The sequence below is a fragment of the Amaranthus tricolor genome, chromosome 2 (assembly GCF_026212465.1).
Source record: "Amaranthus tricolor cultivar Red isolate AtriRed21 chromosome 2, ASM2621246v1, whole genome shotgun sequence".
Classification (NCBI taxonomy): Eukaryota; Viridiplantae; Streptophyta; class Magnoliopsida; order Caryophyllales; family Amaranthaceae; genus Amaranthus; species Amaranthus tricolor.
The window spans coordinates 6,540,899-6,564,518 of NC_080048.1; the positions used below are offsets into that span (position 1 = coordinate 6,540,899).

The 23,620-nt window shown below is 27.9% G+C and overlaps 1 protein-coding gene across 1 annotated transcript; it reads left to right on the forward strand.

Moving 5' to 3' along the window:
* Positions 1–13,980: 13,980 nt before the first annotated feature.
* On the forward strand, positions 13,981–18,444 carry LOC130806827 (heavy metal-associated isoprenylated plant protein 9-like). Its single transcript, XM_057672038.1, has 5 exons — positions 13,981–14,342; positions 14,510–14,741; positions 15,293–15,465; positions 16,071–16,161; positions 17,622–18,444. The coding sequence occupies exons 1-5, from the start codon at positions 14,322–14,324 to the stop codon at positions 18,110–18,112; spliced, it is 1,008 nt and encodes a 335-aa protein (XP_057528021.1). The 5' UTR covers positions 13,981–14,321; the 3' UTR covers positions 18,113–18,444.
* The last annotated feature ends 5,176 nt before the right edge of the window (positions 18,445–23,620 follow it).

The following is a 23,620-nucleotide window of genomic DNA, read 5'->3' on the forward strand; positions in this document are numbered from 1 at the left end:
CTATGTGGTTTGGATTTATTATCAATCTTTTGGTTATTTAACTTTTCATGAGAGTTTGGGGTTATAAATTTTGGTCTCTAGTTAATTTGTTGGTAGTGATTAATGTAATAATACAGTAGATACCAAAATTGCAATTATCATCAACAACATCAAATTTAATTCTATCTCAAAACTACAACATATCGAAAGATCCTTTCGTACAAAGTTGTATCATACAATGATGTAGAAAAAAATATTCAGAATTATCAGATCTCATATACAACGATCGTAATTTTGTTAATTTTAAGTCATATTTAGTTAAAGTTATTATGTACTTGCTAATTTGTATCTCTAATAAAAATGTCGTATGACTCTTTAATAATAATTCAGGTATTATTAAAAAAAATAAAAGGAAATAATTAGATTCTTTTACTTCACTAAACTAATCGGTTATTTAGATACTAGGTAGGTAAAAAAAAGGTTTAAAAATCAAAACAAAAGCTAGTTTGGTACAACAATTCACATGGTGAAATATTATTCCACCCATGTCCAAGTAATGCTTTTCCAGCTTGAATCCTATGTCATTTTATCCATGTCCGAAGTTAGAAAATAATAGCAATCTATTGGACTCTCCTTAAAATCAATGAAAAGTCAAATGAGACTCTTAAGGTGAATAGGAGGGAGTATGAATTAATTATCAGAATTTCATACACTTGATGTATGATTTACATGTAGATAAAACCAAATAATAATTAACGGCATAAGGAGATTTAAAGAATGTAAATGGTCATCTCTATACTTGTAGTTCACATGTATCGGCTGAATCACCATATTTATTAGTATGGAATAATAAACTCCTTTCTTATTACTTTTATGGTACCATGTATTGTGTATGGAGAACATTATTAAAGTTAGACATCTCATAAACACATGATCAAGAAGTCTTCTTCAAATGTTACATACAATTAATTAATTAGTGCATGTAATATTTATGTGGAATTAATATGTATTTTATTTCTCACTCAAAACACATAATCAATTTCATAAAACTCCCATCATAAATCCAAAACCCATCTTATGTTCTATGGTGCAAATTTATCCGATTAATATTATATTTATAAGCGTGACCTCACATGACTTGATTATCCCTTTATTAAAAAATATGGGTAAGGGTGTAACACTATTTATTTCGACAAAAATGAATAGTGTTTTCCCTATTCATCATTCTATTTATCTCTTTTTTTTGTTCATCATTTCTCTTATCCCATTCTTTTCAGTTTTTACTTTTTTCCTTTGCGATCTACGCCTTATTTTTTATCTGCTTGAGGATACCTATTTTTATCTGATTAATATATCTGCTTGAGAATATACTTTTTTTATAGTCAACTAATTTTTTCTTCTATTATCATTTTTTCGTTGGTGATTGATCATTCTAGGATTTTGATTTGGTCTTTATTTATGGAAGTTTTAATCTGTTAATTGATTGTGGAATTGAAATCCCTTCTTCCTCAATTTATTCTTTATTTCTTCGATTTCTTCTTTACAATTGTTTAGTTAATTTGATTTATTTTTTTTGTTTGATTTTTTTTTATTTTTCTTGAGCATTGAAAATATTTGTTCTTTGCTTATGCTTTTGTGAAAAGCGATGGAATTGTGATTATTCAGTTAGGTTTATTATTTGATTGATGTGTGTTGTTAAATTTGAGTGCATGAGTATTTTGCGACTTAATAATTAGATTTTGCTCTCTTATTGAAAATTTCTTGTTTTAATTCTATTTTAGGAGTTACCGAGTCTCAATCTGATGAAATTTAGTATTATTTCAATTAGGTTCTAAACATCCTGAAGATTTTAAATACCACTAATTATAAAAGTTCATATGTTGGGAATAATTCTTCTTATGGGTGGTGAACAATTCGATAGATGGAGAAAACATGATTAATAGTAGATTTTATTTTTTTGTTCAAACACTATACATATATTTTTACCCCTTACATCCTTCACAACTTTACAACACATAAGCATTTTATATTTTAAATTCATATTTTTGTTAATAAAAGTGTATAAATTAACAGTAAACTAATCTTATAAGTATACAAATTAAAGTTGATTTCTATTATATTACTATGACCTTGAACATAATTAAATATTTTATCTCTATAATTTATCTTTTTCTACTTTGTAGTTATATTTGATCAAAGGACATTTAATTCCTTCGATTACTAGGGATGGGACAAAGTTACTCTATTGTATGTCTCTAGTGATGTATTACTATATTATGTTTCTATTTTCTCAATTTATTATTACTTTTATATTATTCTTTGTTTTCTAATAGCTGTTTTTTAAAAGGAGCTCTTACATAAGAGGAATAAGAAATAAAAAATAATATATTAATAAAGTTTAATTAAGTTTAATTCTTAAAAGTTAGAAAAAAAGGTGTAGTACATTCAATAATGTGTGCTACAAGATGAATTACTAGAATCATAAAGGGTTGGTAAGGAATTAAAGATCGATCACAAATGAAAAGGAAATAAGGGTGAATATAAAGCTCAATATGTTTCCTTGGTTGGTGAGAAGTCATAAAATTTGACATTCAAAGTACAACTAACTAAGGCATGGTCTAAACAATTTTTGGTTAAGATCATCTCTTTATGTAGGAATACCTTTTAATATGGAAAGGTTGGTTTTTCTGTTAAGTGTCCCATGCTGACTCATTTACACGCCTAATTACCCTAGAAAACAAGTGTAAGTTGGGCCTATACTTTTCTATATTGGTGAAAAACAACCATCTTTAATTTGGGATTGAAATTAAAGCTAATTAATATCATATAACTTCAACTATCAATTTAAACATTTGTAAAGGTAAATACAGCCTTTTTCAATGTTAATTGACAGCAATTAACAAGTTATACATATCTCTAAATATACTAAAAAGTGTACTAGCTAATATTGACGTGTTACAGCATTGTTTCAGGTTTAAGCGTTAGTATTATTTTTGGAAAAAAATACTTAATATCATTTGATTTTATTTTGGATTTATTCCGAAGCATTTGGTTGAGTTGTTTTCTTGACAAAGTGTTAGTAAATATGAAAAATATTGTGACTATGAATCTCATCCACCCCTTTCATTTCAAATAGGATATTTAGCGTCAAATGTAAATTGAATTTATATTGATTTCACACTTCTAATTAAAAGAACTATCATGGGTAAAGGCATAATATAATATATAACACATACCATATTTCATCCATCATCTTAAACTTTTGATTTAATTGAAACCTGCGTCATCTTAATATTTTTTCTATGTTCATTTATACATATTATTATTAGTGGCATCTTAGGCACGCTCATGAGTTCTCGATCCAAACGACATATATGTGGCCTTTGATTTTGATAGGAAGTTAATTATGTACCAACATTAATAGCCTAAGTGTGCCCACAATTTGGTAAAGGGAATCCATCAAAATGATGATGATCCAACCATAAAAAAACTTTGGTAATTTTAGTAAACATTATGACTGAATTAAAGACATTTGTGTAATGATTAGATTTATAGAGTTGCCTATGTGGTAAGCAAGTTTCTAAAATAAGGATGTGTTATTTAAATTATAAGAGAAATTGTTTATTCTATGAACAAAGGTAATTGGTATGACTATATATATTTATTTAAATTGCAAGAGAAAAAGTAATGTATAAAAGTGAAGTAATTTATAATAATTTGAGGAGAATACCCTATATTTCATATTTAGCCATAATGATCAGATAATGATTAATTAGAAATACTTGCCTCCTTGCCGAGGCAAGACCTGACTCTCGAAATTACCGGAGAATATGATACTTGCCCCTTTACTGAGGTAAGACTTAACTCTCTATAATAAACATTATTAATAGACTCTAATAACAATTAAAAAATACATTTTCCTAATTTAGTTCAAATATTGACAATTTGTTCTAAACAATCAACTAAAAATGCAATTTATATATCTCATCATAGTTATCAGAATTCTGATTCTGATTTACGATTCTACAATCTTACGATCTTAAAATATGCGATTGATCTGGATCGTAGTTAGGATCTTAATGTAGTAAAATTGTGCGATCCTACTTAGCTCAAGAATTTAGGTGGTAGGATCATAACAAGATTCCACGATCCTACGAACCGATGATTCGATCCTGCATGGTAGTTTCAATCGTAATATATTTTCATATAAAACAAATTTCACTTACATATAAATATATATTTAAAATAATTATATTAATACCTTTATAAAATTCATGTTTTTCTTGATTTGTAGTTTAAAATAATTAATCAAAGAATTTTTTTTCAAAACTTAATAGATGAAGTCAAATAAGTTTTTACTTACACCTTAAAAACTTAAAAAGAGAACAAATATAATTGATAATCACTAATCCAATGCACATTAATGCATATTTGTAGGATCACACGATCCTACGACCCAATTCCACCGATTTCGATCTTGTCCCTTCAACGATCTTAAATAGAATCCCGATCCTAATAACCTTACATCTCATTATTAGGAAAGAGCGAACCATTAGTCACAAGAAATCCTATAAGAAATAATATCCAATAGTCATAGATTTTCAGTCACAACCCATAGAAAACGTGGGATGTTTGTTAATTGCTATCGGGTAATCACAACACAAGCACATTGTTAATGGACTATTAGGTATATTCATTATTGAAGACCAAGTCTGTTATTGGGTATTCTCATCAAAAGGACACAAGCACATTCTTAATGTGGTATATATATGCAAGACACATAAATCCGAATCCCACATTAATCCGACTTGACTTGGAATCCGATGATATAATCCAACTCTTGATCGAGATAAGATTGGAGATAAATCTTAAAAAAAATCCGATATTTCAACTCGAATCCGACTCCGACCTTACTCCAACTCCAACTTGATTCCAATGTTGACTTTGTCATAATATTTAAGTGTATATTTTAGTTTATGTAATTTTTTTAAATATTGATAGAGATATATAATGTGCTTATATTATGCGATTTTTTGTATTATAAGATTTTACCAAGTCTCATCAATCGAATATAAAGTAGATCATAGGCTCATAGTTGATGAAGTTGGATCCAAGTATTACAAATATTAATCATAAAAGAAAGTTAGATTAATCAAATAAACAATTTTAACTAATGATCGAAAGGATTGATCGTCCATTAGTAATTATGCTAAATCTATCCAAACATATAAATAAAATATTGATCGATGACTATTCAAACATTATTGAATGTGTAGTCAGATTGACGAGATATTTAAGTTATAAGTACACATAAGACTCATCATTGACCTTATAGAAATTATTGTACAAATTAAAGATGACATAATCTGACTCCACCAATGGTTCGAGAATCTATCCTAACAAGTCGGAAGACATAAAACACGAGTCAGAGGCGGAGGTGAAAAACAGACCAACTTTTATTCAGAGCAAATTCAAAGCATGTATAATATGATCCAACTCTGACCCATTGTCATCCCCTGCTAAATGATACCATAATATATTAGAATAGTTGATTTAGTGTTAAAGTTAAACGATTATACAATTACAAATCCCTTTATTTTTTAAATCAAGTTTAAAGATCCTTATTGATGAATATACGAGCTTAGTTGATTACACACTAACCTAATGCAATTTCTTTTCAAAATTATATGGCAATAGGAGAAATAGTCCAACAAGTTTATATACAAGTTAACGTCTTGCTAAATGATAAGTGCATTTATTTGCACTTATTTATATCATTTTATACTCCTTAATGATGGTCGTTGCTAGTAATTTCGTGCATATTTTGAAGATTTATGTTGTATTACTCATTTTGGTTATTCGTGTTGATTTTAAGTGATTTTGATTGTTTTAAGCATAATTCTTATGGTTTTAATGATGACAGAGTTTACTAAGGGGAATTTAGCTCGGTTGAAGATGTTCTACGAAGAAAATGAGCAAAAGGGTAGAAGAGTGTTTCTAATGCAAAAGTTTTGAGGTGAAATTTGATACATGCCTACGCTTTTGATCATAACTTTTGATAGGAAGATCGTATTAATACAAAGTTCGCGGAATTGGAAACTAGACTTCAAGAGCTTACTAAAGGTATATTATATGTCCAATTCCAATAATCGAGCAAGAAATCGCAACCGTCTGAAGTTGCTACGATTTTCCAGCACAAAACGCCGACTCGGCTTTCAAGTTTTTTTGGTGCAGCCGACTCGGCTTTGAGTCTCTGTTTTGCTGCACTAGATTTTCATCCCTTTAATCTTTGAATTAGCTTTTAGGGTTAAGTCTTTTAGTATAAATAGGCCCTAAAAAACTTATTAGGGCTTGAGTATATTAATGATAAGATATTTGTTTTGAGGGGAGGTATCCATAGATACCTCATATTTCTTGTGTGTTTGCCATTGTTGTTTGGTGCTCTATTTTTCTTGCTTTCTTTGCACTTTGTTTTTGTGCTTGTTTATTCCCTATTGTCATAGCCCATTTACAACAGTAATCGAACTCAATTTGAAAAAATAACAATTTAAAATCGACTCAATAACACAAATAAACACCTTCAATTTTGCTTAAAGGAAAAGTTTAAAAAAACATAACAAAATGAAAATAAATATGGGTAGATGAAAAGACTACTCCTAACTAAGTGTACTTTAAGTCTTAGAGTAGAGAAGGCAGCACGTGAAGAACCTATAGATTTAAATGTACTTCTTCTGTTTTAAAATATTTGTAATTTTTGACTTTTTACGCAATTTAATGTGTTAATTTAATCTTTAATATATTTGATTATGTATAATAAAAAATTATCAAATTTTGATATTAATAATTTTTGCATTGAGATAAATCAAACAAAATTCAAACTTCACTATATTTTAATTAGCTTATAGATTAAAAATTAATGACAAATTAAGTATGGTAAACAAATAGTGTCTGATCTGATTATGTAGTAAGTAATATGAAACAAAGGAAATATAGAAGTAGAAAGTAGACAGTAGACAATAGTACAGATCAGATGAAAACAGATATTACCTTCTATTCAACTCATTAGTCTCATTTAGATTTTCACACTTGTCGAGGCAACATTTTAACATTTAATATCTCTAATTATTCTTAATTAAAAATTATAAAAAATTGATATGAATGATTTTTGTATTGAGACAAATTAAACAAGATTTTACATGATTATGTTTTAACTTATAGACTACGAATAAAATACAAATTAAGAATGATAAGTAAATAGTGAAAAAAATAAATGAAATTAATAGATAGAATAGGAGGGAGTATAATTTAAGACGTATATTCATTTAAACCTTTTGAATCCCCACGCTTCCTCCATCCCAAAGTTCTACTTAAGCTGATGCACCCACATGATTCTTTGCATCCGTCTTTAATAAACTAATTTCCTTTTTTATATTTAGTACTCTACTTGCTAAGATTCGTGTTCTTCTTTTAGCTAATCAATATACCTCCATTTTTTTGACTTAATTGGCCACCCATAAAAAATTAAGTTTTTGACTTAATTCGCCATCCATAAAAAATTAAGTTTATATTTCAAGATTTGTTACATTTTAAGTTAAAGTAAAAGTTGTTTGATGGAAAATACTCCATGTTATTATTGTGGATAACCAAACCATATGAATCAAATTTTGCGATAACCGAAATTGTGAAAGTAGAATCGGAACTGTAGGTTTAATATTGTAACCTACATATAGGTTCTAATCGAAATTATCCAAATATGATAGTAACTAAACTAAGTCATATCTGACAGACTGACACAAAATATTTCCGAAACCTGACATTATTAGAAAATCGATTTGAAAAGTAAGTGGCAACAAATAATAATTATGTTCCCATTAGTCTTAGGCAATCGATAAAATTACCAACTGATTTACACTCTAATCACTTTTCCTTAATAAACTCTTACTCGAAAATTAAGGCCCAAATCCAATCAATTTGAAAAGTAATCGATTTGAAATCCACCAATTGAATGATACCTATCCGAAATAAAATCCTACGACTCCAACCATATAAAATTAATCTAAGAAGAACAAAACCTTAAAATGAGATATTATGCCGAAATTTGTCATATCAACATCACAAAATGATGTCACCTAATAAATTTTTGAATTTTTGTAGTATATGAAATTTTAGGTTAATATTAATGTTTGGTTTCGATTTAAGTTTTTGTTGAGAGAATGATTCAAGCAAATTGGATGCAATTGGAACTTATCATAAGGAAAGAAACAATTAATATAGTCCTAGATTTGGTGGTAACCACATCAATTCGTTATTGCTTTGAAAGAACCTTCTATCAGTGATGTTTCATTAATTTATGAATATTTTGGTATCTATCATGATATCAATTTCATCAATGTACATACTCCGGAAAACAACACTCATTATTTGCATTGTTTGCTAATAATTAACCTAATTATTTTATGTAAGCCTTTGTAAAAATGTTTTTTTAGCCAAATAAATTTTAGGCAGTGATGATTAAATCTTGTCTTATTTGAAAAATAAGTGTCACTTTTTAAGTAAGGTTCTGTATTTAATTCTCATATAGTCCTTCTCTTCCCTTATCTTATCCTATATAAATAAAATATCAACTAGGAAGGGATTTTCTTGTTTTATTAACATTATTAATACATAGTAACTAACATTAATACATAGTAGATAATTTGTAGATCCATAACTAAATACTTCCTCCGTTCTTTTTTGATCTTTCACTTTGGGTTTTTCACACATATTAAGGAAAATAGAATCTTTGGGTTGTAGTGGGTATTATTTTAATTAAATAGTAGTGTGAATTAATGATTGTATTGGAAGTATGAGGTTGTAGTGTGTATTATTTTAATTAAATAGTAGTGTGAAGTAATGATTGTATTGAAAGTATGAGAGAGAAAATAATTATAAATAAAAGAAAATGGGTACATTAAAAGAAAAGGGGGGGTTTTAAGTGGTAAAAGTGGGATAAAAACTTTCTAAAAATAGAAAGTATTCTAAAGTGGAAAAACTTTTGAAACTACCCGTTATAATAATGTGGAAGATCAAAAAAGAACGGAGGAAGTAGTATTTTCAAATTAAAGGTCCAATGAATACAAATAATTAGTTGTTAATCATGAATAGTGAAGGGAATAAAACATCATTAATTTTATGAAATTTTTTGCACCTCTCTAATAATGTGGCCATGATAGAAAGCATGATCATTGTTGTTACAATTTGTTGCTTAACTGTTTCAACTAAAATACCAACTTATTGCATGATTAAAGATTATAAAAATCATGAAATGTATTTCTAGCAAAATGCCATAATCCTTCTACCATTACACGAGTTAATTATATATAATCACCTTGTTCTTGTGATTATTTAGTAGCTATATAATCCATGGAGTTTATTGGTTAATTAGTTTTCATATACATAATATTCTTAATTTTATTTTGTTTAACAACATCAATCATTCAAAGATTACAAAAACAACATTTTATTACTCACTTAAGGTGTTATTTTGTAAAGTCGGATGTGTACAACTTTACCATAACAAAGAGTATGAATCTAATTCACTCTTAACAGGAAACATTATCTACAATTTTATGTAAATAAAAAATGCACATTTTTAATAAATTATTAATTAACTATAATGGTCTGTTAAATCAAAAAACATAAATCTTGACCAATCAAATTAAATAATAGAGTCAAAACATAATTCTGACAAAATCTTGTGGCTGAAAATATCATCTTCCATTAAGCAATAATAATATAGCGAGCTGGTGTCACCATGAGACGGCCCATGCAATCAGTCTATTGTTTTATTGATTATTTTGTAATTGTAATCAATTAAATTAAAATTATAAATAATCACTTTAAGACTATAAAAAGTAATTAGTTTATAATTGTAAGTGATTACTTTAAGATTATAAAAGATAATGACATTAAAATTGTATATCATCACGTTAAGGTAATAATTAGTCACTTTAAAATGGTAAATAATTACCATAAAATTATAAGTAATCTTATAAGTGTACGTTAAGCCAGCCAATAGAGTTGACAGTCTCATTTGAGAATTTATATTAATAATTTTATTTATTAATTTATTGAAATAATTAATTAGGGAACACTAATTAGATGTTTCATCCTTATAGGACCACATAATAATCGGTATATGAAGTGATTGATCACTAATCACTTCATATGCATGATCAATGTCTAAGTTTTATGGTGTTTTGGCTCCACTATGTGGTTAGGTATTGCATCAACCAGAAAAAATAAAAAGGAATTAGCTTTTTGTATCTTCTTGATTTATAATTAAAAAAAAATTATTACTTAAATAATGGCATAAACTTTTTAATAACACATTCCTTTTGTCCAGCCTGTCTGAAATTCCTTGTTAGTTGTTACACATGTTAACCACCAAATCTCCACATTCTCATGAACCCTAGCTAAGTTATCAGATGCATAAGCTTTATTTTGTATATTATAATTGATAGCCAATAAAAATAATATCCTTTTAAAAATCAACATAAGCTCATTCTTTTTACTCCTCCCTCAATGTTTGGATAAAGAAAAATGAAGAAAAATAAAAGAGAGTTATTCAGAAAACCTCTTGTTTGCCCAACAATAAGACCAAAGAAGAGACTGGGGGAGGCGTTTGGAGGGAAAACATGGACAATTTTGTTTTTTTGCCAATTCAGAGCAATATATTAACTCTAAAAATCTTTTACAACCTAGGCTATAAGACAAAAAAATACTCCCTTAAACACAAAGGGGAGGCACAAGAAATATGGACAAATTAATCTTCCTTTTAACGTGGAGAGATTTGGAGGAAAAATACTTATTTTCTGTTTTTTTTTCCTTCACTTCCCTTCTAAACAAACAAAGTGTAATATTCCTCCTTATCTGACCCTTCCCTTCCGTGTATCCCCTTCCTTCCTTTTCCTTTTTCTTTCTTTCTTTTTTCTCCACATTCACTATCCAAACATAATGTAAAAAAATGACAAGTAAAACTAATTACCAATCAAATTCCAAATTACAAGAAGATTAAACAATAGAGAATAGTTCGTCTTCTTGTAAAAATCATCCTAAAAATTAGTAGATTTATATATTGTTAATAGTCACTCTATCCTCATTATTTTATGTTTGGTTTAGAAGCGTGAATGCAGTATAAACTCATGTTGAACATTATGTTAAGTAAGTCTCGTAACCTTATGTCACATTTTGCCGTAATACTATGTCTGCTGAACAATATAACAAAATCTTTAATTGATAGTTGTTGTGCCTCTAGATTTGCTATAATTTTTTTTGCTAGTCCCACAAAACTTTCTACATTTTCATACATGACTTGAAATAGTCCCTATTATTTTTATAAAATTTCATTTTAAGTGTTTTATAGCATTCACACATCTATTTTCTTAAAAAATACCATTCATGTCATTTATTATGTTATAATACTCTTTAGTTTTTTTATTAGCACAAATTATATATTGTATGAGGTTGTTTCATTATGAGATGCATTTCATATATGGCCTAAATAGTCCACTTCATTCGAATATGAATTCCTTGTTTTGAGATCGTTTTACTAAGAGATGATCTCTCACAAAAGTATTTGATGTATTAATATTACAATAATGATGTATTACAAATATGTGTTACAAGATAAATCTACACTATTTGTAATCTTTTGTATATGGCTTTGAACTCTTGTTGAATCACCAAGGAAACGATGAAGATATGGTTGCGACAATCAAAGAAGTCACTCGGAAACTTGATATGAGTAGAAGGCGTTCATGCACGTTCCTATTGTGATATTTCTCCCACGAAGGTGCTTGGGATGATAAATAAAATTCACAATGAGATACAATCTACAACAAAATCCTAGCACAAGGAAATTGCAATAGTAAATACAAGTGTTGTGGTGAATTAAGAACTTTAATGGTATCGAGAGTTAATTACTCTCTCAATATTATCTAATGAAAGGAAGAATAAGAATGGGAGTATTCTTAAGAGAGAAATAAGAAATGATATGGAGATGAGATTTATAGAGCTATGCATGAAACAATACCTTCTTTTGAAACAAAAGTGTTTCACCAAACAAAGCTTATAAATCAAAGTAATGTTTCACCAAGTAAAGCTTATGAATCAAAGTAATGTTTCACCAAACAAAACTTATGAATCAAAGTAATGTTTTACCAAGTAAAGCTTATGAATCAAAGTAATGATTCATCAAACAAAACTTATGAATCAAAGTAATGATTCATCAAATTCCTTGAGGCATTTAATTTGGACTTATAATATATTTATTTAAGTCCCACTACTATACTAAGTATGTAGTATATACAAATCTAGGTTTATATACTCTAAATGTTCAACAATTAATCCTTAAATAGAAAAGTACTACTCCCTCTCTTTTTATGAGATTACCAACATTTTAATATTGAACCTTACTTTTTACTTTGTAATATTTTTATTTTGGATAAAATTTCAACTACTTTTCTTTAATTCTTAACCATTAAATATTTATTATCATTTTTTCAAACATTCGATCATATTCATAAAGTTTAATTAACCTAACCATGCATTTTGTTAATAATCGTGTAGTTGTGTGCTTTTTAGTTTTTGGTATGGATGGAGATGTTCATTCGGGTTATTGGGTCGATTTTGGACGGGTGTTGTTTGGTTCGATTGTAGTTATTTTCGGATACGTGCCATGGTAGGTCACACTCGACTTGAGTCGGTTAGTCACGGTTCAGTTGAAGATCAGTTTTTCGGGCTATTGGGTTTGCAACAGTTTGGTATCAATTGAAGTTCAAGTAGAGCGTCAATCGGTCTCAGGTAGTCATTAGTTAATAATTGGTTCGATTTTACAGGGTACAAATCAAGTTCGGGCATTTTTTCAAGTAGAATGCGACTACGCGTTACTACCGATCGAGTCAGTATCAAATTAAGTTGCTAGTCATTTTTTAATTGATGATCAAAATTCTCTTTACTTAAGGGAAAATAGTTACAATGCAAATCAATGAGTGATTATTATTATTTTGTTACTTTTACTTGTTAGACTGTAAATTAAAATTAAAATTCTATTATTTTTCATCTAATTTGATTAAAAATAGTTTAATAAACATTGACCATTGATTATTAGCTCTAAATATATGAAACAATGTATTTATAAAATTTCATCTATGAAATATCTATTCCTTTATTAAAATTAACTAATATGATGATTAAATATGAGTCGATAATTCTTCTATGTTAAAAATTAGTTTGGGGTTTACATCAATTCGATTAGAAATTGGTTCGGGTTAAATCGAGTTCGATTTCATGCATGATTTGGGACGGATATGACTTGATTCGGTTACTATTAGATTCTAGTAATCTCGATTAATAATTATATCTTGGTTATAAAAATAGGTTGTAGTTGAGGTTTAGTTTTTCATTTTCGATTGTAAATATTCCGGTTCGGGTGCAACTTCGATTCAGGTAATATCGGTTCGATAAGCCTAAAAAAAACACATTTTCGGGTAGGATAACTTTCGCTTACGGTTTGTATTTTTGGATCGGGACACCTTTGAACAACTCTCGGTACGACATATGGGATGTTTGACAAAATAACTTATTGGACAATTTTAGCTTATTTTGATACAAATAAAAGTTGAGTAATCAAATAATCAAAATGCTAATGTTTAATTGGATAGTTATCTGGGTAAAACAACTTGTTGTATGTATAAATAAGATATTTTCAAAAACCTGCTAATAGCAATGGATTATCAACTACTCAAATCAATTACTATAATCAACTATCACCTATTTGCAATCAACAATTTGCCAAAAAGCCGATATTTTTTATAATTACAAAGCTCTTGTTTCGAGAAATTACGAGAAGAAAACGAAAGTAATGGAATAATAAGTTGGACAAATCCACATGGCAACCAGTCACATTAGCACTTCTTTTCGTCATCAAATTCTCACCATCACCTCATGCCTTAACCTTCCCCCACCTCACCCTCACCCTCACCCTCACCCTCATCCCACACACCTAAACTTTCACCAATTTCCTTCCCATTCTTTTCTATAAATTACCCCCCTCTCCTTCATTGCTTTTCCCCTTTTCCACATTCTTAAGTTTCAAAAATATTGTCCAAAAGAATTAAACTCATAAAAAAATAAAAAATAAAAAATCTCTAGGCATATATATCTACTTGCATTGCATGTGTTTTACATTTTAAATCTATAACTACTCAATTTGGGTTTCTATATCTATTTCTCCACTTCCCAATTCACTATTTTCTTATTACAAGATTCAAGATCCTAACTAATTCTTGACATATAAACCAATGGGTGAAGAAACTAAGCCAGTAAGTATATATTAATATATATAAAAATATACTTTTGTTTAAAGTTGATTTAAATTTGATTGGTTTATTTAATTATTTCCCAAGTTTTAGGAAGTGGGTTTTGTTTATTGGTGGATTTAATGAAATGGGTTAGTGTTAATTTTTTGATTAATGAATGTGATTAACAGGAAGAGCAAGCTCCAGCTGCAGTACCAGCTCCAGCTGAAACTAAGACTGAGGAAAAACCAGCAGAAGAAAACCCACCACCGCCACCACCACCAGCAGAGGAGAAACCTCCAGCTGAGGAAGAAAAAAAGGAAGAAGAACCACCACAACCACCACCACCTTTTGTTCTTTATGTGGACTTACATTGTGTTGGATGTGCCAAGAAAATTGAGAGATCCCTCATGAAAATCAGAGGTCTATATTTCTTTCTTTAAGTTTTTTTCTGAAATGGAGGGGAATAATTTCGACTTTTGTGTGTAATATCTTTCATTCAAGTCATTAGTTCCATTATAATATTTTAACCCATAATAAATCTAATTGTTCTTAATTAAAACTTATAAAAAATTAATATGAAAAATCTTTGTATGGAAACGAAACAAAAAATCTCACATAATCATGTTTTAAATTATATAGTAAAAATAACATATATATTAAGAGTAATAATTAAATAATTATAAAAATAAATAAAACTAATGGATATATTGTCTGATTTTAATATGCGTTTTAATCGAGTCGGATTATACTTAATTTTAATTAATCAAATTAATTATGTTTTAAGAAGAAAAACAAATTAAAGTAATTGGGACACAGTACATAGGCTAAATGAAGGGAGTACAAAAATATTTGAATGAATTTTTTTAATACTCCTCAAAAGTTCCTAGAGGAAGTTGCAGAAGTAAATGAGTTGAAATGATTCTGTCACAAATTAAGCTTTAATTTATAAAAATATTGTGTTATGTAAGCAGGAGTTGAAGGGGTAGTAATAGACATGAGTCAAAACCAAGTAACAATAAAAGGTGTGGTGGAGCCACAAGCAATCTGCAACAAGATTATGAAGAAAACTAAGAGAAAGGCTAAAGTTTTGTCACCTTTACCTACTAATGAGGGTGAGCCTATACCAGAAGTAGTCTCTTCACAGGTAATTTTCATGGGATACCTACCAATTTTTTTTTTTACCCTTTTACATTTTATTTTATTGGTGGGTCTTAACCAATATCATAAGATTAGACTTTAAATTAGTTAGGCTATTTAATATGGTATCAGAGCTCGAGATTCGAGTTTGAACCTTATCAATCTCTCCTTAATTATCAACCTTTGGGTTTGAGTTCGAATCTCATCGATCTCTCCTTAATTGTTAGCACCAATGGTATGAGAAAGACATGTGCTTCATCAAGACAACATTTAGCCCAAAAAATTCTTGTGTGTATGTTAAAAGAGTAGAGAATATAACATATACTGAGATTTTAACCATTAGTTCTAGTTTAATTTGATTGAATTAGTTCCTTTGCGCATCCTCCATTCAAATATATATATATATATATATATATATATATATATATATATATATATATATATATATATATATATATATATATATATATATATATATATATATATATTAAAATTAGTAATAAATTGTTTTGAATGGAGGAAGCTTTGCTTGTAATTTTGATTTATGTTTGCTCTGTAATAATCTTGCTTCATCATGAAAATAACTTTAATTTTGTTGCTTTTGATGTTCAGGTAAGTGGAATAACTACTGTGGAGCTTAATGTAAATATGCACTGTGAGGCCTGTGCTGGGCAACTTAAGAAGAAAATACTCCAAATGAGAGGTATTTAATTATGATATAATTTAGTTTAATATTGTACTGTACATCACTAAAGCTAGCTCTTTTATAAATCCTATAAATATTGAAAAAAATTTAAATGACAATTTAGGGGCTGACCGATCTCATAGTCCATGTCATTTGATTAAAATTATATCACTATTAAATATTTTTATATGTGATATAATGAAAAAAAATAATTGAGGCGATTCGACATATATACAGTAATATGAGTTTAGTGAATTTTATAGTACTTTCTCTATTTTAATGATTTTGTTCATTTTATTTAGGCACAAAGTCAAAGAAAATGGAGGGGGTCATTATAAAGTGATACATAATTTGTTAAATAATTAGTAAAGAATAAAAAAGTGAAGGGCACCATTATAAAATAGGGTAAAGTAAGGATAATACTGTAAAAAAGAACCTAATAAATAAGAAAATGAGACAAAGTTATTAAAGTGAAAAGACTTTGAATTTTTTCTATGAATATGCAAGAATTTTTGTTATAATTATTATATTTTAAAAAATTTATTCTTATACAAAATTGTGTAACATTTGATGTCAATTTTTTCCTGACAAAAGTAATAGTATCACAATTGGCCCACTTTCTAAAGTTCAGCACATTATCTGCAAACAAAACCCCACCATGAAATTTTGAAAAACTGCTTATAATTGCCCTCCTTTTGATCAGTTTATCTTTGTAATTTCAGCCTTTTTCTTTAGGAATTCTCTTTTAAGTTTCAGCCTTTTGCCCAGAAAAGTAAACAACAGAAAAAGAAGCTTAATTTTAGTACAGTATTTTTCGTATGTGTTAGGCCCCAATAACATGGCCTGTATCTAACACATGCTAGTCATGCACCAAACATACCATTTTGGCTTGTGGTCCATGGAATCTACCTGCCTTCATTTCTTCAACTACAAACAATAAAAATATATTTGTATTAGCACTTTTGTGTGAAAGCAAAATTACTGTTTGGAGGTGGTTTTGAACATGTGCAAGATATTCGATCGCATAAACCCCTAAAATTTAAGAATTTTAAATATTAATTGACATAAATTTATATTACTTTTGTTTTAGTTTAATTATTTATTTTGAGACTTTAAATTTTTTTTAAAAAGTAAAACAAACAGGACCCTAGTACCCCACTTTCATACTATATCAATAAAAATTTCAATCATAATATGATCCAGGGGTTTCAAAATGGGCAGGTGGGTGCGGACACCCCACTTTCATACCATACTCACCAAAAATTTCACACGGTAACATAGAGGTGTTGTTTGGTTCATCAGGTTGATTTTAGGTTAAGTGTTTTGGGTCGGTTTAAAATCGATTTTTTGTCCACAAAATTTTTTATATAATTATAAATTCATTTTTAAGTTGGTCAAATCAAATTCAATTACAAGGTTAAATGAATAATTGTTTTGAATACCTTTTGAATAATTGTACATTTAATTTTTTGTTGCAGGAGTACAAACAGCAGAAACAGAGCTAACTAGTGGAAAGGTGACAGTAACAGGTACAATGGATGCAAACAAACTAGTTGAGTATGTGTATAGACGCACCAAAAAGCAAGCCAAAATAGTCCCACAACCCGAACCCGATAAACCCGCTGAAGAGCCCAAACCCACGGAGGCTGAAAAGCCCGGTGACGAGCCCAAACCCGAAGAACCAAAAGAAGAGAACAATCCAGAACCACCAAAAGAAGGTGGGGGTGAAGAAAACAAACCAACAGAAGGAGATGAAAACAAACAAGAACCTAAAAAAGAAAATCAAGGTGAAGAAATTATTAATGATGTGATTAATCCCATTAATTATGAAGAAGAATCAATGAAGAGAATGATGTATCATCCTCAATTTAATTACTACAATTACCAACAACCAATTTATATGATTGAGAGAATCCCACCTCCACAGTTATTTAGTGATGAAAATCCTAATGCATGTTGCATTTCATAACCCATAAGGCCATAATTATAATTTATGACATAATTGATCTTGATTATGAATCATAAATTATTAAATACAAGCAATATATTATCAAAATTTGAACTTATAATAATTAATGGTTTTTTTGTAAGATATTATTGTAAGTTCAAAAAATACTCATAGAGATTTGCTACCACATGATGGTGTGAAGATATACAGAGCTTTATTGGGGTGTTGTCATAAAGTGTTCATTTTAATAATGCTGATTAGAATCATATTATGTATCTATGTACTAATTAAGTACTTTTATAATGTATTCAATCATTTGAGTTGAATTAATACTATGAGTCTCATGTACTTCATTTCTTCTTTAATGTCATAGTGAAGTTTTTGAGAGATATATAAAACTAGGTATTTACCCCTGTTATGCACGTAATTATAGAACTATTTTATAAAAAATATATACAATATTAATTTAGATATTGTTGTTAAATTAATACAAATAGTATTTTTTGAATAATTATATCTATAAAGTTTTAACATAACTAAAAAAATAACAACTAATTATATTACAAAATATTTTCAATTTATGTTAAGTATATCAAATAACCTAATATTAATATTTTTAATCAAAAATATTTACTAACCCTTGAAAAGAAGTAATACTTAAAACAAAAGCTATTCATATGCTTAATAAATTTGATCATCAACATAACAACATATATTTGATTATTATGATATGCATAACTACATAACATGTCAATATGAAAACAAATTAAACATCATCTTCATCAATATTTTCTTTCTCTTTGCTTCCATTTCATCTCCACTCAACTCTTCAAAATTTGATCTCAATTTATAAACCTTATTTCATCCCAAATCTACACGTATAAAATTTATGAGATAAAATTACATATTCACATAGCAACGAAACAAAAACTTATATCTTTCTTTAGTTTTATCTCAATTTTATACTAATTAAAATAATCAATAAACTCAACTCTTAAAATATCATCTATTCTTTCTTAAGTATGTGAGATGCACTAAACGAAAACTTTGAAATTCAATCATATAAATAAAGCAAGCTATGTATGTGGCACTAACCAAAAAGCTTTAAGTTTTGTCTTTTCATCTTCAATATAATTAAATTAGAGGACAAAGAGTTTTATCTTCTAGCATATGAATGTTTATACAGAGAAAGATGAATTAAATTGATGAAGACTAAGAGTTTCAATATAGTTAAATTTAATTGATATTTAAGAGTTTCAACGCAAAAAAGACATAGGAAAATAAAAATAGTATTAATTTGAGCGACAAATTGTGTTGTATATGAATGCCACCTGGCACAAATTTTCTGGATTATATGTGTATGATTCTCCTTTCGATTCAGAGTGATTATGTCATTTGATTTTTTAATATTATTCATTTAATATTATATTCTTAATTTAGATGTCAAAATATTGTCAAGTGTGATCTTGTTTGTTTCATCTTAATGTAAATTTTATTAATATCAATTTTTTATAATGTTTAATTATACAGTCAGTTAGATATATTTAGTATTAAATCGTGCATTGAATATATTGTGTAAAAATCAAATGGGATAATTAGTGTAATTTGAGGGAGTATAAAATAATCCCAATGTGAAATCTTGTTGGGATTCGTCTTAATTTATAAAATTTTATTATACACTTTAGAATTTTTATGATAAGTATTTGAAAATATTAAAGTTTAAAATGTTTTGAAGACAATATGTGAAGAGTAATGAGAATAAGAAACGAATGGGTGGAGACGTAAAGTATAATAATGCTTAGTAAGTACAGTTTAATTTGTTCATATATACAGTCCTCCTTCTCATTTGTTTTGCATATTTTACAAAAAATTGTAAATACAAATGTGTTGTTGGTTTATCAAGTGATCAGGTCAAATAACGACTGGATGAGATAAAAAAATCAGCAAATAAATTTATAGGTAAAATTAAAAGAAAATTTCGAAAATCAATAAAAAAAATAATGTAAAATAAATAATACAATACAAAATAAAAATAAGGTGCAGCTTAAATGTAAAATAAATAATACAATACAAAATAAAAAAATAATGTAAAATACATAAATACAATACAGAATATTTGGTTTAAAACTCTAACTTCCATGCTTATAATCATGTATTTGGAATTTAAAAATCAGGGGAAGGTCTGAATTCAAATCATGTGTATGGAAGTTTGATGCCATGATCATCCTATGTGAAGAATTCCATGAATTACGTTTACGAAGGATCATTATTACTTATTCTTATGCTTTAACATGTTTCTGTTTATCATTCTCTTAAAGGATCATTTTAATTTTATCACAAATTTTGAACATAATTAACCTTGTACATTTATCTTATTTTTATATTTTTCACGAACTTCATTTTAATATTTTAATATTGTTAATAGTCTCTATATGTTTTTGCTAGCTTTACTTAAACATTTTTTTAATAATTGTGGTTTTTATATTTTTACACTAATTTATTTAATATTATTTCAATGCTTATGGTCCTTAAATTTTCTGCATTAACTTTATCATTCAAAAAATTAATATATCCATCATCTAAAAGATTTCATTTTTAAAATTGACTTTGATTATCTTGGCTCCACTTTACTATAAAACCTAGATTTGCCACTCTATTGTGTAAATTGGTTATAGAAGGTATCAATATCAAGAGAAAGTGTTCGTGTTGACTTGATCTACACTATTTTAAAGTGTAACAACCTAAAAATGTAAAAAAAATAGTAAGTGTTTCTATTTGACAAGCACAATCATGTACAATTATTGAAAAGTATTTGTTATTTCAGGTTTGTACATACTAAAATAGTATAAATCAAATCCATATAACACTTTTACCAATATCAATTGGATATCATATGAGAGTATTTCATTAAGTATGACACATTTTGATGTTGTACTACCTAGTCAAGTCCCACCAAATTTGACTCGCTCCTTATTTTTATTTTTGGCGATGACTAACACTCTTTTTTTAATTTTCATCCGCACAGTTAATTTAATTTTTTATCTCATTCATACATATTTACTTTTTTACCCTCTTATATTGATTTATTCACCAATTAGGCAATTACTATACAACAAATATGGTGAACATTGAGAAAATTGTTTTTTAAGTTTTGATTGAGATAATTGTTTGAATTAATTCTCTAATGACTCCTAAACTCAACATGGAGATGCCCACTTGATTCGTCTTTTCATGAAAAAGGAGCCAAGAGGGAAAGTATATATGAAGAATATAGGTAGAACAAATCACATGAGAGAATGACTATAAATAGCACTAAATTTAGCTGACTCACTATCTGAATTCTGATAAATGCTGCCTGTGTATTGTCCCCTTTGTCTCTTTCAATACTAATAAGCTTTCCAAATGATCTAAGTTGATTAGATCACGATCACGAGCCCAGAAATTGTGATGCAGTATCATCAATACGTAGATTGTGGGGTCAGATTTAGTGGCGGATGTAGAAAAAAAAAAGTGATGTCAATAAATTAAAATAAAAAAATAACAATCACCATTTAAAATAAGGCAAAAGGCGCTTCATAGGTTTCGAACTCTAATTATTAAGGTGTAAGATAACATATTAATCAACTTACTTTTTACTACCTCTGTTCCGTAGGAATTGAAAAAAGTACAATTAATATTGGTGTTTTATAAGGTTTTGGGCCGAAATTTTTTTTTATTGGATAACGGAAGAAATATGTAAATAAGATGAAAAAATAAGTTAAAAGTATGGATATAAAATTAAAAAAGTTGTATAGTTCACAGTAAAAAATAAAATTATAGTGAATTCTATGGGGCAGATTAATATGAAAATTGTTGCAACTTATTGGACACTGAAGATTTTCTTTGATGAAGTGACTATATTGTTTAAAGTATTGTCACACCTTCGATTTTTAAGTTTTTGCCAATATTTCTATTTTCTAAAGTTTAATTTCTTTTAACCTTGGTTAACAATGATAGGAAACGAGGTGAAGTAGTTTAATTTCTTAAAAAAAGGTTCTTTTAGAGTTAGTATATTACTTTTAATTGCCAAAAAAAAATGAGAACAAAGAATGAATTAGTGATTGTGTTATATACTCTAACTCGTCCTCATAGGAACTTATTTGGCTAGAAATATTGATGTAACATAGTCTCTTTTTAAACTTGGTGTTAAATATTTCACTTTAAATGAGGGGTGACTGATATTTGAACATGTGATTTCTTGTCACACTGGCTCTGATACCATAAAGTGAAGACTAGAGGTGTTCATTTGGATTCGGGTTCGGGTACACTTATCGGGTCACACATTTCGGTTCAGTTTAAAATTAGGTTTTGAAACCGCGTTGATTTTTACAAAATTTAAAACGCATTTTGAAGTCGGATCAAGTCGAATTTGGTTACAAAATCGGGTAAAAATCGGATTGTCGGATTAGTTTTGAACATCTCTAGTGAAAACAATGAAAGAATTTGTGATTGTGTTCTGCCTTTCTCATTAATCGTTGTTGTTTAAATACAACTAAATGTCAAAATTATAGCAAGAGGATATAAAAAATCTGCTAAGAAAAACTACAAGTAATTAGCCAAGAATAATGCTATTAACAATATAATACCATAAATACAACCTTAAATACAAGATTTACTGGTAATATTTCTTTTGCCAATATATAACTGATTATCTCTTTAACTGAAAACGTCAATTGGTATGGCCGTTATTGCTTATGCATGTATTTAAGCATATATCATCAGTATTCAGTTGGAAGTTGAAGCATTCAGACTCATCAATCATGCATTTATAGTTGTTATTCCTACTAGTCAAATGTGCGTCATGCATGATTTTCGTGAGCTTTACTCCTTTCTCCCTTTAGAATAGTACCAATGAAAAAATTATTTATTATTTTTTTTTTATGAAAAATGTGGATATTTAATTAGTGACGAATAAAAAGAGAATGAATTATGTGAATAAAATTAAAAAAGAGTTAAATTGTATTGATGAAATTAAAAGAAACTTATAAGTTATTGTTTAAAAATAGAAATAATGTAAATAAAGAAAGACAATCCAAAATTAAAAATAATGTTAAATGAAAAAGAAGAAGGGTGAAAGTATGTTACAAAAATATAGGAAGATTATGTCAGCACAACAATTTTGCTTTAATTATTTTCACAAAATATTCAATTTTATGCATCTTTTTCAACCATAATAGAAAGCTAACAATATTTTTTTAAAAAGTTCAATTTAACTACTTTTTTTTTTTTCAGTTTGTCCATGAGCTAGGCGAAAAGGAGTGAAAATATGGGAGTTAATTAGGCCCGTCAAACAAGTCCAATCAGGTCGGGTTTTTGTTCGTATTTGTGTTTGAGTCTCATATATATATATATATATATATATATATATATATATATATATATATATATATATATATATATATATATATATATATATGAGATTGGTTCAAAATTCCCTTAACCTAGATATAACCCGTTTAGTTAATTGGAAATCACAACCCTGACCCGATT